Consider the following 17,339-nt stretch of genomic DNA (forward strand, 5'->3'; position numbering starts at 1 on the left):
CTCTCTCTCTCTCTCTCTCTCTCTCTCTCTCTCTCTCTCTCTCTCTCTCTCTATCTCTATTAAATTTTTATTTCGAAAAATTTAAGCACGAATTAAAAATTATACGTTTACTTCTTTAATTTAAAATATTACAATTTTTAAGCTCACCCACAGCATAAATTTTCAAAGGATGTTCTAGATACGTCCGACCGGATGTCTGATATCTTAAAGACGTTTCCAAGACGCTTCGGATAAAGTATACTATGGACGAGTTCAAAATAATACGTTATTATATATTATGTATTTGATCCAATTTAATCTAATTTAATGCATAATTACGGAATTTTTAATTTATCTTTTTTTGCTTTTATATAGTTTGGAACATAGATATTGAAAATTGATGCTGACTTTATAATACGGACGAAGTATTACTGCAGATACAAGGCACTTTCTGGATGAATGTATGTATATACTTGGGCACAAGTGTACTTAATGAATTAGAAGGTGGCGACATATTTTTACTTGATACTTAAACTGATAAGAATTTATGAAAATGCTTGGAAAAAAGCAGGGTTTAACGACACAATCAGAGCAATGGAATAACGGAAATTTTGGACAATAGGTACAAGCAAAAATATTGGAAGAGCTTAACATCTATGTGTGAGTTGGAGAGAAAACATTTATGCTTAATGTGTAAAGATTCAAAGTTGATGAGACAAGATATTCCAAAATAAACTGAGAAAAGAGCGTTTCAATGCTTTGAAGTAATTGAACTGAGAAACCATATATTCGCTAAATGAATGAATTTGTTTGATCCAAAAATTTTTGGTTATAAGATATATAATTTTATAAAGCTCATTGTCAGCAAAGAGACTGCATTTAGAAATTAACTGTGTCAGAAATAAATTGGATAATATCAATACCCAGACGGCACAGAATATTTATAATAAATATTTATTACTATTGATTTTTTTTAAACGTTATATAGATATTTTAGACATATTTATATAAAGCTTTATTCAAAATATTATTAAAATATAGATTAAATATTTTATGTAGTACTTATGATGAATATAAATAAATATTTATAGCAACTATCTTTTACTTGAATTCTGATGTCTTATTAAGTACTTTCATAGCATTTACTACATTTACAATAAATATTTCATAATATTTACAATAAATGTTTATGATCTGCAATCTACTCCACAAAAATATTTACAAAATATTTCAAATAAGTCTTATAAATATTTTGTAAATATTCTATAAATATTGTGTGCTGTCTAAGTAATTCATAACAAGAAGTTGTTCTAACTAGTCCAACTAGTTGTTTTGATTAAAATAATTTAATTTATAATATTGTAATCATATCGAAATACGTATAATTACATATCAGATATATGCATTATAATGATAAAAGCATTGATTCGCTTGACAATATTATTATAAAAAATGCATAATAAAATGAAGTTCCCTTTTTATAATTCTCATAATACGTATGAATATAAACGTACTTCATTCAGAGTACATACAATAAAAAATATTCAGTTCTCATCAAGATAAATTGCATTATTATGTAAAAATTATGATCGAGTCTCTCATTTCGATGACAATATATATATCTGTTTAATAATTATTGCATAGTTACAAATAATTGTCATACAATCGTTTGTTTTAAATTAAATTCATAAGCGACTTTGTGAAATTGTTCATCAGCGTGTGATTACATATCAACAGGTTCTAAGACATTATTCCATTCAATTTCGATCGAAATCGTTGTATCATAAATTTTTCATTGAAAAATTACGTAGAAAAATTATTGAAGGGATAATCTCGAGTGGAAATCGAGACTAAATATACTTCAATATATAAAAATGATACAAAAATAATATAATCTATAGTTCGGACTTAACAAAATACAATTATAAAAGCCACGAGAATTACGCCGCATTGTTGCTATTGCAGTTACTTCGCTTTGCTAATTGAAGTGGCGTGCAATATCAGGCGATTTGTTTTATTTTCCCAATGCAAACATTCCGTTGACTTGTTTTTAGGCATGAAAAATGAAATGACTTGTGCATTCGTTAAATATGTACACAGCGCGATGTCTTTTATACCCTTAGACGAATGCAGCAAAATATCTATATGTAGATATTGCATATAAATATTGTAGAAAATTTGTTGAAAATAAATCACTATCACCTGCTTTCGTTTAAACACGATCAGTCGTCATACAAACGAAACGAGGACTTCGATTGTATGTGAATTTCCATTTTGTTAATTATTATTTGAAAATCAATTAAATTAGTTAGATCATATTTCCATACAATACATAAGATACTTTTAAATTAAATAAAAAAAAATTTCATTTCTAAAATATTTCACGATGTCTAAAAATTCGAATGACTCGAGAAAACTGCGAAATCTTCTCTACTGCGTCATTTCATATTATACTGTCATATTCTACAATTGTTTGCTGACATTAATCGTAAGTTAACATAATCGATGCATTTCGACACGAGCCTTCCAAATGCAATCTTTGGTCACTAGATTTGTATAAAGTGTAAAACATAAAATTATTAAGAAACATTATACCAAGCAGAACAACAATAAATAAGTCACAATAACATCAAAATGATATTAAAATCGTTGAATCGTTATTAATTGAAAAGTGACATTTAATAATCATTTTAAAATTATTTTCACGTCATTTTGATATTATAATGACTTGTATTATGAGTATATATCATATATACACATGATATCACACGTTCGTAATTAAAGATTTATCTACGGAAAATCGGAGATGCATCAGAGAGGCGTAAATCTATTGTTATAGCAAAACGTATATCAACATTCTCGTGTTCGGATAATTTACGCTGCCTTTTCCCGAGTAAATAATAAATGAAAAAGAAAATAAAAAGCGTTGAAGAATATTCTTAAACGCTGCATAGCGTGAACGCTGCATAGGCATACATATTTACACATAAAAATTCACGTACACACGTGACACAGAAGTAAGATTATCTGAGGGTCTAAGTACAAAGACGGCCGTATCTGAATCGTGAAACGTGAGTCGTAGTTGTAAGTCAACACACAATGTTTTGGCGCAACTATACATCGATATGGCATACATAATTACGCCAGAACATTGTGTATTTGTCTACACTTATGACTCACGTTCCACAACTCAGTTACGATCGTCTTTATACTCAGCCCTTACGTATTGTGTTCGACAACGATCGCACCTGGTTATTAGGCTCGGTCACAACTGTCGATCGATGATCTATTATCATTAAGGAAAGAAGTGGAGGAGAAGATATATGAACTTATATCACATAACACAGCCCACATTTCTCCGAGATACTCAATACTCGACTTGCCGCCTGATTTACAAAAGTCGATGTTATCGTTTTATCCCGGTTTTAAATGTTTACTTATGTATAATAAGATTGTAATATAGTCGTTGAGCCAAATAAAGCTCGTTTTTCGATATAAGACATATGTAGATGCGTGTAATTATTTCTTCTTAAGTTAAAACGTTGCTGAAAAAAAAAAGGAGTTCAAAAAATTAACGCAAGATTTCCATAATACAAAACTTCTTGCATTGTTAATGTACATCGTTCCTCTCTCTTCGCCCAAGGAGATTCATTTAATTTACTAAAATCGCGTTATGCTTATGAAGGACAGTTAATGGCACGCAATCTAAACTTCATTAATGTTACAGAAGTAATATATCGTTCTTTATTCTACGTGAAACATTAGGGAGAACGACACTTATCAATGTGTTTGGCTTTTACACAAACTTTATTATTCTTTCTCCAAAATATTATATATCACAAAAAGCTTCAATGTAATCATTTGCAACTTAATATACTTATTGCGAAACGTGTTGGAAATTAGGAAGAAGAGGTACTAGCAAGAAAAGGTGAAAATGGAGGAAGAAATTCATGTGCAAATGGAAGACAACTCGCCCTCTATAGAACACAGTTTACGTCTGATATCGTATACTTCCTGGCTTCTCGGTGTTGGCATTGCACGTCCGCGAAAGTGTCCCAAGGCCATCACAATAACGCTACGAATTGTTCACCTGGCTGTGTGTTCCGTTATCGTAGCATATGGCGCAATAGATTTCTTCACCTTCGGTAGTGTCTTCAAAAGTGACATATTCAAGATCATGTACTACATGAACAAGGTGATGTGCTATGTATCGACATATTACTACGTTTATCATGGGATCAGACAATACGACAAGTGGCCGGAGTTGATGGACAGAATAAAGGAGATAGACCAGAAGATCAGAAAGGAAATCCCCATGAATGATCGGTCTATAAAAAATGTAGAAACGCTAGCTATTCTCATGATATTCGCTTGTGGCCCTTTGTCCCTTATCGTGCACGCCCTGTATTACTACTTTACACGTCCTGAAAACATTTTTGCGTCTGACTTGCTACTTTATTATACGATAGCCCAGTCATTGATCAACAGTTTTGTCTTTGATGTTGTCGTCTATGTTTTGTATCGTAGATTTCAAACGATAAATGAATTGATCGACCAACTGGACCAGCTATTCGGTGCACTGTGGATCGCACTCAAGATTAGACGCATCAGAGAATTGCATACCGGTGAGTCTTTTCAAATATTATCTTTTGTCAATGAAAATAAAGGACTGATGAGTTTTAACAAGTTCTTCGTGAATTCAATTTCAATTTTATAATGCGTGCAATTATTTTGTGCAATGATATTTTTTATTATTATAATGTACAATTTATCTAACACACCGAAAATAATTTTAATAAAGATTGAAACGATATCTGTGGCTATGTAGTAGATTATAGAACATTATTTATGAATTTTTCAATATATTTCATGTGTTTTTCAGTATAGTTAATGTGTATAAAATTTGATTAGTACAAAGAGTTTTGTTTACTTCTGTTGGTTTTTATCTTACAAAACCAGAAATATCTTTTTAATTATCTTTTGTATTGTAATTCGACACATACGCACACACTATCGAATTGCAATATAAAAGATAATTAAAAAGAGATTCCATATATATATATGGCTAGAAATATAATTCTAATATGAAGATGATTATATTGACTCAAAATTTTGTTGAACAAGTTGTATTGTGTAGGTATCTGTGATCTCGTTATCATGGTGAACGATATTCATGGCTTTCATCTCCTTCTCTGTTCGGCGAACTGCTTCACTATGGTTGTGGCTACTCTATTTAGGATCTACATGGGTGTCGTGGAAAAGAATTATGCGTTCATGGTGATAAATAATATTCTTTGGATTCTGTATGCCACGCAGTTCGGGCTGATGTGCTGGATTTGCACGCTCGCGCGTAAAGAATCTGATAAGATTGGGATAAGTATATATGCGATTGTATTGAATTGCAAACCTATGAATCTTGATAAGCTGAACGGTGCGAGGAATCAATCAAATCTAGAGATGTCACCACCATTGGAAGGACCGGATGGCGAACAAAATTCTAATCGGAGCAGCAGTTACAATCTGAACTATGTTGTCATGGAAAATATTTTACGCAAAAATCTGGACCGAGACTGTGTCAGGAACGAGGTCAATGATTTTTCGATTCAACTGCAACAGCATCGAATAGCATTTACAGCCTGCGATTTCTTCGAAATGAACAATGCTCTGCTCAGTAATGTGAGTACACAATTCGTTAAAATTTATATATAAAATTTATTAAAAAATTTATATAAAATTTCTTTCAAATTTTAATAAATAGGAATTAAAGGAAATTTATTTTTTATTATTCTGCAGTTCGTCGGAGTGATTACCACTTATCTAATAATCCTCGTTCAATTTTATCGACCTGAAAATCCAGATGTGCAATTCAATAGAAAATTCCGCTAAGCGGAATATTATTGTGGTAAGAAATTAAAAAAACATCATAGTTTTTTAAAATTAATATTAAATATATTAATAAATTAATTTATTATAACAAACTTATTACTATATAATACAATACAATTACATTAACACAGCTCGTAATATCTTAGAAAATAAAAAATTTATTTTTACAAAGAATAAACTGAAATGAGCGTACTGAATTGAAGTCAATGATAAAATGTTGAATGTGAAACAAAATTAAATGATACGAAATTTAGTGTAATTGTAATAAAAAAAGAACAGGAGTTCGTTTCATTTAATCAACTTCCTCGATGGTTGGTCCAGCGCCACCGGCACCAGGATTGGCTCCTGCTCCGCCAGCACCAGGGAACCCACCAGGCACTCCACCACTTTGGTATAGTTTTGTGACGATAGGATTGCATAAAGCTTCCAGTTCCTTCTGCTTGTCAACGAACTCTTCCTTCTCTGCCAATTGATTGGCATCCAACCAGGAGATGACTTCGTTGCATTTAGAAAGAACTTTCTCCTTATCGGACGCATCAATCTTATCTTTAACTTTGTCGTCCTCCATTGTGCTCTTCATGTTGAAGCAATATGACTCGAGAGCATTCTTGGCGGAAATCCTCTCCCGCTGCTGCTCGTCCTCCGATCGGTACTTTTCGGCTTCATTCACCATCCTCTCTATGTCTTCTTTCGACAAACGACCCTTATCATTGGTAATCGTGATCTTATTTTCCTTGCCCGTAGATTTCTCGATCGCAGAGACATTCAATATGCCTGCAAAATGAAATACACAGAAATATGAGAAATAGAAAACGTTATATAAAACATTATAATAATTAATTTAACAATGATTTTCGACTTGAAGTTATCAATGTTTGCTATATGTTTGCAACTTACCATTGGCGTCGATATCGAAAGTGACTTCGATTTGCGGAACACCTCTTGGTGCTGGAGGAATGCCCGTCAGCTCAAATTTGCCAAGGATATTATTATCTTTCGTCATCGCTCTCTCTCCCTCATAGACCTGGATGAGCACTCCTGGTTGATTATCGGAGTATGTGGTGAACGTCTGGGTCTGTTTTGTTGGTATTGTCGTGTTCCTCTTAATCAAAGTGGTCATAACGCCGCCAGCGGTCTCAATACCCAATGATAACGGAGTCACGTCCAGCAGAAGTAGATCTTGGACTTCCTCAGATTTGTCGCCGTGCAGAATGGCCGCCTGAACTGCTGCACCATAAGCAACAGCCTCGTCTGGATTAATGGATTTGTTCAGTTCCTTGCCGTTAAAGAAATCTTGAAGTAACTTCTGAATTTTTGGTATTCTAGTGGAACCACCGACTAGAACGATGCTGTGAACTTGAGCTTTATCCATCTTCGCATCTCTAAGAGCCTTTTCCACGGGTTCGAGAGTGCTTCTAAACAGATCAGCGCAGAGCTCCTCGAATCTGGCTCTAGTGACCGATGTATAGAAGTCAATCCCCTCAAACAATGAATCAATCTCAATGCTTGCCTGCGTCGACGAGCTCAACGTTCTCTTTGCTCTCTCGCAAGCAGTCCTCAAACGTCTCAGAGCTCTCTTGTTACTGCTCAGATCTTTCTTGTATTTCCTTTTGAATTCTTGCACAAAATGGTTCACCATTCGGTTATCAAAGTCCTCACCACCAAGATGCGTGTCGCCAGCCGTGGATTTCACTTCGAAGATACCATCCTCGATCGTCAGAATCGACACGTCAAAGGTACCACCACCCAAGTCAAAGATCAGAACATTCTTTTCACCTGCAGCCTTTTTATCAAGACCATATGCTATCGCAGCGGCTGTGGGCTCGTTTATTATTCTGAGAACGTTTAAGCCAGCAATAGCGCCGGCATCCTTTGTCGCTTGTCTCTGAGAGTCATTGAAATAAGCTGGCACAGTGATGACGGCATTTGTTATAGTTTTACCCAGGTACGCCTCCGCCGTCTCCTTCATCTTCGTCAAGACCATAGAGGACACCTCCTCGGGAAAGAAAGTCTTCATCTCACCCTTATAAGACACTTTGATTTTTGGTTTGCCGCCATCATTGACCACCGTGAATGGCCAGTGTTTCATGTCGCTCTGCACCGTCGCATCATCGAAACGACGACCGATCAAACGCTTTGCATCTTTAGAGAAAAACGATAAGAGATTCATAAATTGTCTGTTCCTTTAAAAATTATTTTTTAGAAGCATAGTGCGATGAAATGAAGAGGATCCTGTGTCAGATTATAAAAGAATGATTGCGATTTGTTGAATTGGCGCCAAGCCGAAAAACAGATTGTACGAAGATAATTTCATGTAAAAAAAATCATGAAATATAATCTATCGTAAATTTTATTTTGTAATCGTGCAAATAGATCCAAAGAAATTCATAAAATAATTATTGCATATGTTATAATATATAAAATATGAAAACTTATATACATATATTATAACATATATTTCTATTTTATATTTAAAAAATATATAATAATAAATTTAAAAATATATTTAAAAATATATATATCTTTATATACTTTTTTATTTTTATGTATTTTAATTTAATATTTTTTTAATGTTTTATATATATATATATATAAAATTATATACACAAGATTATCTGTATTGTTAATTGTGCATTAATGTATACATATATATTTAATAAATAGAAACCTACTATATTATGTTACATATATATTTGTTCGTTGCATAAAGAATTAAATAAGCAACTGAGATTGAAAGCAACGAACAAATCGCGTGAGTCATTATGATTTATGGTTCAACGTAAAATCTGGATGACATTAGTAGCTGGCACACAAATTAGGCTTACATAAAACTACAATGTATAGGTAAACGTCAGAATGCTCGGCTACAATGTTAATAGATGGTCGAAGGAAGGAGAAACATTGCATACATTACAAACGAATACATGCGTCGTGCAAGGTCACTGCAAGTAAAGCTGCAGTAAAACACGATTGAGATAAGTTAACTCCCAAGCACGGAAACTTTTCGTGTTCTATCGATCAAATAATCAAGGTCGAATAATTTAGAAATGACGTACAATTCGTCTTAAAAAAAAGAAGTCAATAATAAATTTTTACGGTTTTATAAATTCGCCTCGAAACCACAAAATATTGCTACATAACTTGCCGTTGCTTGTAAATATTTCATTAACTTTTTAAAAATTTAAACATTAAGGAATATTTAAACATAAAGGAATCCACGAAGAAATTCAATCAATATGTCCTGCAATTAGTGTGATGATGAAGAATAATAAATTTTAAAACAATTGTACGAATTAAATATTAAAGTATAATATGTAATGTGATAAAGAATTGAAATCGCTGCTGATCAATTAAATATTCTCATATTATAGCAACACAGCTTTTCAAAAATTTAAATAAAATTTTCACATTTCAAAAATCTACGTAAAAAAATTCAATCTATATATCATTTTTGCAATCGATAACGAAAAATAATAACTCAACTTAATATTGAGACAATTCCATTAGTAAATATTAAAGTAATACAATAGAAAATTAAAATCGCTATTGATTAATCAAATATTCGCTCATATTTTAGCATCAGCTTTTCAAAAATTTAAACAAAAATTTTACATTCCAAAAAATCCATGAATTTAAGAGATTTAATGTATTTTGCAATCAATAATAAAGGATAATCAATTTAAGACTGAAACAATTCCACAATTAAATATTAAACAAATTCCGAAAATCGAAATAAACAAAAACACGGCGCAATAGATAAAACATCCAACGGCCTTATCAGGTCACCTTCTAACGTAACTGCGACGCAAAAGCGGTAGAAAACATCTTAGACGTAAAAAAGCTTAGACTTACCGAAGATGGTGTTGCTAGGATTCATAGCAACCTGATTCTTCGCCGCATCGCCGATCAGCCTCTCGGTGTCGGTGAAGGCTACATAGCTTGGTGTGGTTCGGTTACCCTGGTCATTGGCGATGATCTCAACCTTTCCATGCTGGAAAACACCCACGCACGAATACGTGGTGCCCAGGTCGATTCCAACTGCCGGTGCTTTCGACATCGTTAGCCTCTCTTTTCTTTAATTGTTTCGACAGTAATCACTGAAATGTAACAATGTGATACATATTGTATTGTATGAGCGTTGCAATAAAAAAAAAACTTTGATTAGCCTCGAGCGATCGAAGTTACTCGAACTCGAATCCCAAATTGTGCAAAATAACAACGCAATAAATGTTATACAGTGAGTACAAAAAGTATTCGTGCAGAGAAAATATTTTTTAAAAAAACTTTATTTTTAAAAATTAAATATTTGATCGAATCAATATCGATACGATGATTTCAATACCGATTTCAATTCGACATTTAATTAATAATCATTTCTTGCTGAGTAATTAATAATTTATTCATAAAGTATAAAATAGACTGTATGTTTCTTATATATATATATATATCACAAAAAGATGTGTATTAATTATAGAAAATATATTATCTGAAAAATAAACGAAAATTAAAAGTTGCATTGTTTGGATGCTCAAAAAATATTTGTACAATCGAGAAATTTAGCTTATAAAATCAGAAATACATGCGAAGCTCATTTGTATATGTTAGAACAGAATGTACTCATTGTATAAAATTGCTAATTAATATTTATTTTCTACAAATAAGATTTTTTTTATTAAAAATTTCCTTGTACGAATACTTTTCTCTCTGTATATTATATTATATTACGCCTGTCGAATTTTTTTAATATTGATTATCAAAACGCTTTTCCAAAAACACATATCGTGTTTTGTAATGAGCCATAAGAAAATAAAGTAAACTTAAAACTCTCCTGAGGTAATTTGTTCTTTATTAGCATTTGATTATTGCGTCATAATTTTTTCTGGAAGTCACGATGTTTCGGATATCGCGATCGGTATTCTTATAATAATCTGATATTTAAGATCATTTTAAGTACAGTCTTAAAATGTCGTAAGTTAATTACAAAGCCGTATTAGCATTTTGAGACATTACTTAAAATGGCCTTGAAATAAGAACCGGTTATATAAATACCGGTCAATTAAAACTCGGAGGCAATTTTCTTTTTTCTGCAATTATTAATTGCACCTGAGTCACATAATTTCACTTTTGTGCGTAACAAAATTACGAATTTACAGATAAAAAACAGAAACAATATCGGAGAAAACTGTCCAAAAATATATATTCTGTTTCTAGCAGAAATTACTGATGCGATGAATTTTTAAGAAACAATCGATGTATAATTTATATACCTCACAATTACACTCACCTAACAATAGCGTTTTTAAGACTTCGATGATTTGATTTGCAAGTCGACACTTTGTGCCACTTATCACACTTATACACTCCGTCGTGTTCGTTGCGAAACTGATGACGCGAGCCGTGCAACGCGCTTTTAATACTCTGAATCGCCCGCTTCGAGAAGCTTCTGCAGATGACCAATCACGGCGCGAGTCCTCGAGATCATTCGAGAAGCTTCCATTGGCGCGCGCGCACTACGCGAATGGGAAAGAGATAGAAGAGAACGTAGGAAGATCGCTAAGAAGAACTTGCAAGTGTCGCTAAGAAGATTCATGGCTAAAATTAGCTTCGTGCGAATCGCGTTTCGTCACGATGAGATATTGCGGGTTATCGATGAAATAAAAATTTATATTTTTCCAAAATATACTTAGACTGCATTCTGTTATTTATTGCGAGTAAAATTGCTGAAAATCTAAGATCTGTTTGCAATTTTTGCACTTTTTGCACTTAACATCTGCGCTTTATCTCTTTTCAATATTTAAATATACAGGATGTCTCGAAAATTTTTGCCAATCGCTTTTGTGTAGATAGGGCGGACTAAACTCGAAATTAGAGTCGAAAAGTTCTCTACAATTAGTCCTCTATTTTACAATTTTCGCAATAGTTAACAAGATATTAATTACTAAAAATTATCAAATATTGATAATCTTGAATAATTTTTCATTCAAATATTATCAACTTTACAGAAAAACTGCAAGAAACAAAAATCATTTATTTTCTTCTCATAGAACTTCTCATAGAACTTTAAGAATTTTTTCGGAATTTTTTACCAACTTTTTAGTACTGCATTTTCTTATTTTTATTAACATGAGAAAATACAATATTAAAAAATTTTGAAAAAATTCTCAGAACTTTATGAGAAGAAAATTAATGATTTTTGTCTCTTACAGGTTTTTTATAAAGTTAATAGTATTTGAGTAAAAAATTATTCAAGACCAATATTTATCAATTTTTAATAATTAATATCTTGTTAACTTGTTGCGAAAATTGCAAAATAATAAAGGACTTTTCGACTCAATTTAAACTGCTCTATCTACAAAAGCGATTGCAAAAACTTTCGGGACACTTATATATTGGCTTAGGGAAAAAGTCTCTACAAGTTGATAAAAAACTTATCAACCCATATATTCTAGTTTTAAAAAATTGACAATTACATCATTTGATAGAGTTTCAGCTTTAAGAATGTATTTTATGTATTTTTATTTTTATTTTATTTTCTGTATTTTTAATTGTATTTCTGTATTTTTTTAATTGCAATACGATTTTTAACGGAGTTACGAGCAATACAATCAAAATTCCTTTTTACTTAATTCACGAGTACATGATTTAGGAATGAAAAATCGTGAAAACATTTTAAAAAAAATGATTTTGTAGGAAAAACTTTAAGCTTTTACGATAGATAATCGAAAATTTGCTTAATTTTTTTTCAGCACACTACAGATCTACGAAGTGAAAAGAAAATTTTTCATCTTTTTTAACTCATAGTTTTCTATATATAAAAATTACAAAACTCATATAAATTCAAAAAATATAGCATTCAAAGGTAGAGATTCAAGCTTTAAAACACGTTTTTTAAATTTAATTTTAAAATTAATAAAAATTTTTAAATTTAAATTTTTAAAGAAGATATTGATGGGGAAAGGTTTTTTTACTAACTTGTAAAGAGACTTTTTCCTTATTCCAATATTTATTTCATTTTAGGTGTAAAAATTTTTAATGATTTTAAGAAGAGTTGAGAATAATTATTTTCAATTCAATTAATCATTTTAAATTCAATTAATACGAAATATAATTACTAATTGAATTAAGAATTACATTGCAATTTGTTAATTAAATTACATTTTACCCAACTATGATTTTAAGCAATGCGAACAGACCACTGTTGTTTACGTTACGTTACGTATACTATATATGTATACTATAGATTTTCAATACTTGCAATGAATAACGAAACGCAGCATTGATTGCATCATTCGCGATTATTTGCGATTATTCTTTTACTTTTTTTTAGAGTACGCGTGATTATCATTCTAGCGCATTTAAAAAATATTCTAAACATTCTAGAAGAGATTTGTCCGACCATTTCGAGCGAGGATAATCGTTATTCCTCCAAAAAATTCGTTTTGCTTCTGCGATGTTTTTATTTTAATATATCGATTTTCGTCTCGATGAAAATAGAACTAAAAGGCTCCTATTCTATCACTTTTAACGACAATGCAATGACACTGTTAAGAACAGATAAATTCTATGTATGAGAGACACACTATATAATATTTAAAAGTTCAAAGTTAGTTCGGCTTTTTTATTATTACAAAGAGAATTTTAAGACTGCTACGATAAATAATACCACAATTTAAATTATATTAAATCATATTAAATATGCGTTGCATCTGGAAATGAAGCGAATAAAATATATTAAGTTAATTAAATATATATTTTTAAACTTAAATATATATTTATATACTTTTATTTTTGCATTATTATTCGACGGAAGTTTGATAGATCCAACTCGGTTAAAAAAACCTTTTGGCAAAGATTGTGAAACATTACTAATCTATTTAAAGATCGTCGTAAAATATTCCAAGCGATACTAACTTAAACTTTATTGAATGCGTATGATAAAAATAGCTCTTACGGAGATAACGTACGTAATAAAATTTTCCAGCGCCATCTAAATAAAATAGCAATAAACATAATATGTTTAACTCTTTATCAACAGAGGAATATAAATTACTACCAAGATTTCTATCAAGTCGGATAATTAGAAAACGTTATAAGTATCAATTTTCTGTCTATCTATTATCTAATTTCGATGATTTCAATCAGCAACTATAACTTATCTAGCAATATATTGGCAGTATTTTATATATAGACACATTTAATCTTCTATTCCTTAACCTTAATCAGCAGACAATGTTTTTAAAAATGTTTTTAAAAATATTTAAAAAACATTTTAAAAACGTTAAAAATAATGGATTAAGTTCCCTTTTTTAATTAAAAAAACGTTTATTATAATGTTTGAATGAACATTTTTTTAACGTTTAAAAAACGTTTGTTTAACGTTTAAAAAAACATTTTTTTAACGTTAAAATCATTTAAATAAAATTAGAAAAAATAACAATTTAGAATTTTTTTTATTTATTTTTATCATCAATGCCTAAAAACCTTAGACGACTAATTTTATTAATTAATTTCTAATTTTTAATTATATTTTAATCTTTTTCACTTACCAGCCAGGTTTTCAATCTGGGACCTCCGGGTTATGAGTCTCGTCCTTATCCGTCACTTATAACTCTCGATGCACATAATTCTTATCAACCATATATGGTACACTTAACGCAATCATATTATGTTAACTTCTCTTTCATAATTATTTTATTATTCCGATCCGTTTTTTATTAATTTGAACTTTAGAAAATAATATTTTTTACATATTTATAATAAACGTCAGATAAATATAAATAAATGTTTTTTAATCATATTTTAAATAAATAAATAACAAAAAACATTTATTAAACGTCATAATAACATCATATAAACGTTCAAAAAAGATTTAATAAACATTAAATAAATGGTTGCGTTCAGTAGAACATTATTTTGCACTGTTGGAAGTTTTTTTCGCGCTGATTGGATTATATTTTTAGATCTAGAAGAATGATCCTATCTCATCAGAGAATCATAAAATCAGTTGCAAAACTATTATATTCTGCTGAACGCAGTCAAACCATTCTTTTCATTTCTTTAAATTCCATTATTTCAAACAAAATTTAAATGAAAATTTATTAAACGTTAAATAAACGTAAAATAAATGTTTCTTATCACCACATTTTAAATGAATAAATAATATAAAATAAACATTTTATATAAATGTTAAACAAACATTAAAAAAATATTTCTTTAAACCTTTATTTCAAATGAATAATTAATATAAAATAAATATTTAATAAACATTAAATAAATGTTTAAAAAATGTTTTCAAACCATTATTTAAAATAAATAATTATGTTAAATAAATATTTAATAAACATTAGATAAACGTTTAAAAAATATTTTTTCAAACCATTATCTGAAATAAAATTATTTGAAATAAAAAATAAATTCATTAAATAAACGTTAAATAAACGTTTAAACAATGTTTTTTGAATCATTTATTTCAAATAAAAAATTATAATGTAAAATAATGTTTAATAAACATAAATGTTAAATTAATTAATTTTTTTTTGAAAAGGAATCGTGAAAAATGTAAAATTAATAAGAAATAAACGTTTAAAAACATTTTAAAAATATTGTCTGCTGATTGGAAATCGCAGAAAGAAATTCCAAATAGAAACATTAAATTGAAATAGCTTGAAACCAAAGCCAAATCGAAACATTATAAATTTTGCTGTAAACAATTTTGCTAAAATTGGATTAACAATCTATTTGTTAAATTAAATCATATGGCATTTAATTTAATTAAAAATCAGAATAAAATTCTGATTTGTAATCTCATTATGTGAAGTAAAAATTAAATATTTAAATAATCAAACATATATAAAATGAAATACATGTTAAAATTACATTAAAATCACAGTATCATGATATATAAAATTATAAATATAAAATTGTTTTATTTACTATAAATCTAGCTGATTCTTTTTAGTTGAACTTTATACCTTTCATCCTTCCTTCTTGGAAAAAAAAAAAAAAAAAAGAGATGAACGATGTAAGAACCCGTACAGCACAAAAACTTGTAGCAACATTGCTTTGCGAAGACTTCTTTTTATAATATTACTTCAGCAATGTTGTAGTAATATTTTAAAAATATTTTCAGCAGGAAACACAAATTGATACAAGAGTCATCCTATCCTTATTCAATAATCAATAAAAAACAAAGACAGAATGACTTTTGTGCCGATTGTATTAGAAAAGTCGCTTTGAGTGTTAAGATTTGTATATATTGATTTGTATATAATTCAATAAAAAACCTTTTTAAAAAAGAAAAATTTACATCAAGTAAAAAAAAGTCATAAAAAAAAGTGTTGAATACATTCTTTTTAATAAAAAACGGATAAAATAAATGTTATTAGCCAAGTATTTCACGCAAGACAAATAAGATAGATTAAAAGTAATTAAAATTGTCAACTGGATTATAGTGAAGAAAAAACTTGAAAAAACGTGTCCGGGTCGCATTAAAACATAATATTCTAAGATCAATATATTTAAACAGTATGGAAATTATTTGCGAATTATTAAAAAGATTATTACATACAATATTTTGCAAATATACACAATACATGGAAACAATAATTCAATAAAGAAGAGATGTTAATAATTACTTACTAATCTCGTAAATATATCTATAATGTTGTTATATCTAAATCAATATTATTACATATTATTTCTCCGTAATTTATATCACATCTATTATTTGTGAATATTTTCTACATTATTTGTGAATATTATCCTACAAACTATATTACTATATATTACATTTATATACATATATCTATTATTTTTATATTTTAATTTATAATGCAAATAATGTGTTGAGATAATATATTCACAGAAGTGCAATTAATGCAATTCAAGCACGCCAAGTTTTTTTCTTTATTATAATCCAGTTGACAATTAATTAATTACTTTTTTTAATTACTTTTTAATTATTTTTTTAATCTTCTTATTTGTCTTGCGTGAAATTCTTGGCTAATTACATTTATTTCATATTCGTTTCTGATTAAGAAAAATATATTCAACATCTTTTTTTAAAAGTTTTTTTAGGGATTTCACTGCTTTTTGTAAATTTTTGCAAATGTAGAATTTAAATCTTTTAAAAATAAATATAGATTATTTCTAAAATTGTTATTTTTTAAATTTGTATTTATACAAGCAGAACAAAAAATAATAACATGAAAATGACATCAATACATCAATGAAGTTTGATTTTATTCATTTTCTTGATTTCCAGGAGCTTGCAAAGTTGTACCGTCATTATGAGAACTTGTAACCACATTTTCTGCTGCCACGAATTGATGCATCATTCTGTGCACGTTACTAATATTAGTTTTTCTTGAAATCTTAAATAGCCATTCATAATATAACATTGATAGATATTTAATCTTTCGAGAGCTTTCTCACTATAGAACTTTGAGTTGCGAATTTCGATCTCTCTCTCTCTC

At 29.4% G+C, this 17,339-nt stretch overlaps 3 protein-coding genes across 4 annotated transcripts in view; 1 reads left to right on the forward strand and 2 right to left on the reverse strand.

Moving 5' to 3' along the window:
* Positions 1–3,913: 3,913 nt before the first annotated feature.
* LOC105626849 lies at positions 3,914–5,865 on the forward strand. The gene is made up of 3 exons (XM_012208142.1): positions 3,914–4,604; positions 5,117–5,655; positions 5,773–5,865. The coding sequence occupies exons 1-3, from the start codon at positions 3,914–3,916 to the stop codon at positions 5,863–5,865; spliced, it is 1,323 nt and encodes a 440-aa protein (XP_012063532.1).
* A 62-nt stretch (positions 5,866–5,927) lies between these two features.
* On the reverse strand, positions 5,928–9,922 carry LOC105626745 (heat shock 70 kDa protein cognate 4). Of its 2 annotated transcripts, XM_012208040.1 has the most exons (4): positions 9,718–9,922; positions 6,763–8,007; positions 6,250–6,639; positions 6,158–6,207 (listed from the first exon to the last, which is right to left on the reverse strand). In XM_012208040.1, exons 1-4 carry the CDS (start codon positions 9,920–9,922, stop codon positions 6,158–6,160), a joined length of 1,890 nt encoding a protein of 629 aa, XP_012063430.1. The 2 variants fall into 2 exon arrangements, with proteins under 2 accessions (XP_012063429.1, XP_012063430.1); XM_012208039.1 differs by having other exon boundaries at positions 5,928–6,639.
* Positions 9,923–17,105: 7,183 nt separating this feature from the next.
* LOC105626746 overlaps positions 17,106–17,339 on the reverse strand; it is a 12,487-nt gene continuing 12,253 nt past the window's right edge. Inside the window, exon 16 of the mRNA XM_012208041.1 lies at positions 17,106–17,229. Within this exon, the coding sequence (XP_012063431.1) occupies positions 17,106–17,229 (124 nt within the window). The remainder of the gene's footprint in view (positions 17,230–17,339) is intronic.

Source organism: Atta cephalotes (assembly GCF_000143395.1).
Source record: "Atta cephalotes unplaced genomic scaffold scaffold00006, whole genome shotgun sequence".
Taxonomy (NCBI): Eukaryota; Metazoa; Arthropoda; class Insecta; order Hymenoptera; family Formicidae; genus Atta; species Atta cephalotes.

Excerpts from the sequence above, each read along its gene's own strand:
- LOC105626849 (XM_012208142.1), top strand. The coding sequence starts at position 3,914 with ATGGAGGAAGAAATTCATGTGCAAATGGAAGACAACTCGCCCTCTATA. Across the intron at positions 4,605-5,116 it reads CATCAGAGAATTGCATACCG|GTATCTGTGATCTCGTTATC; the intron begins GTGAGTCTTTTC and ends TGTATTGTGTAG. Across the intron at positions 5,656-5,772 it reads ACAATGCTCTGCTCAGTAAT|TTCGTCGGAGTGATTACCAC; the intron begins GTGAGTACACAA and ends ATTATTCTGCAG.
- LOC105626745 (XM_012208039.1), bottom strand. The coding sequence starts at position 9,922 with ATGTCGAAAGCACCGGCAGTTGGAATCGACCTGGGCACCACGTATTCG. Across the intron at positions 8,008-9,717 it reads TCCTAGCAACACCATCTTCG|ATGCAAAGCGTTTGATCGGT; the intron begins GTAAGTCTAAGC and ends TTTTCTCTAAAG. Across the intron at positions 6,640-6,762 it reads TTTCGATATCGACGCCAATG|GCATATTGAATGTCTCTGCG; the intron begins GTAAGTTGCAAA and ends TTCATTTTGCAG.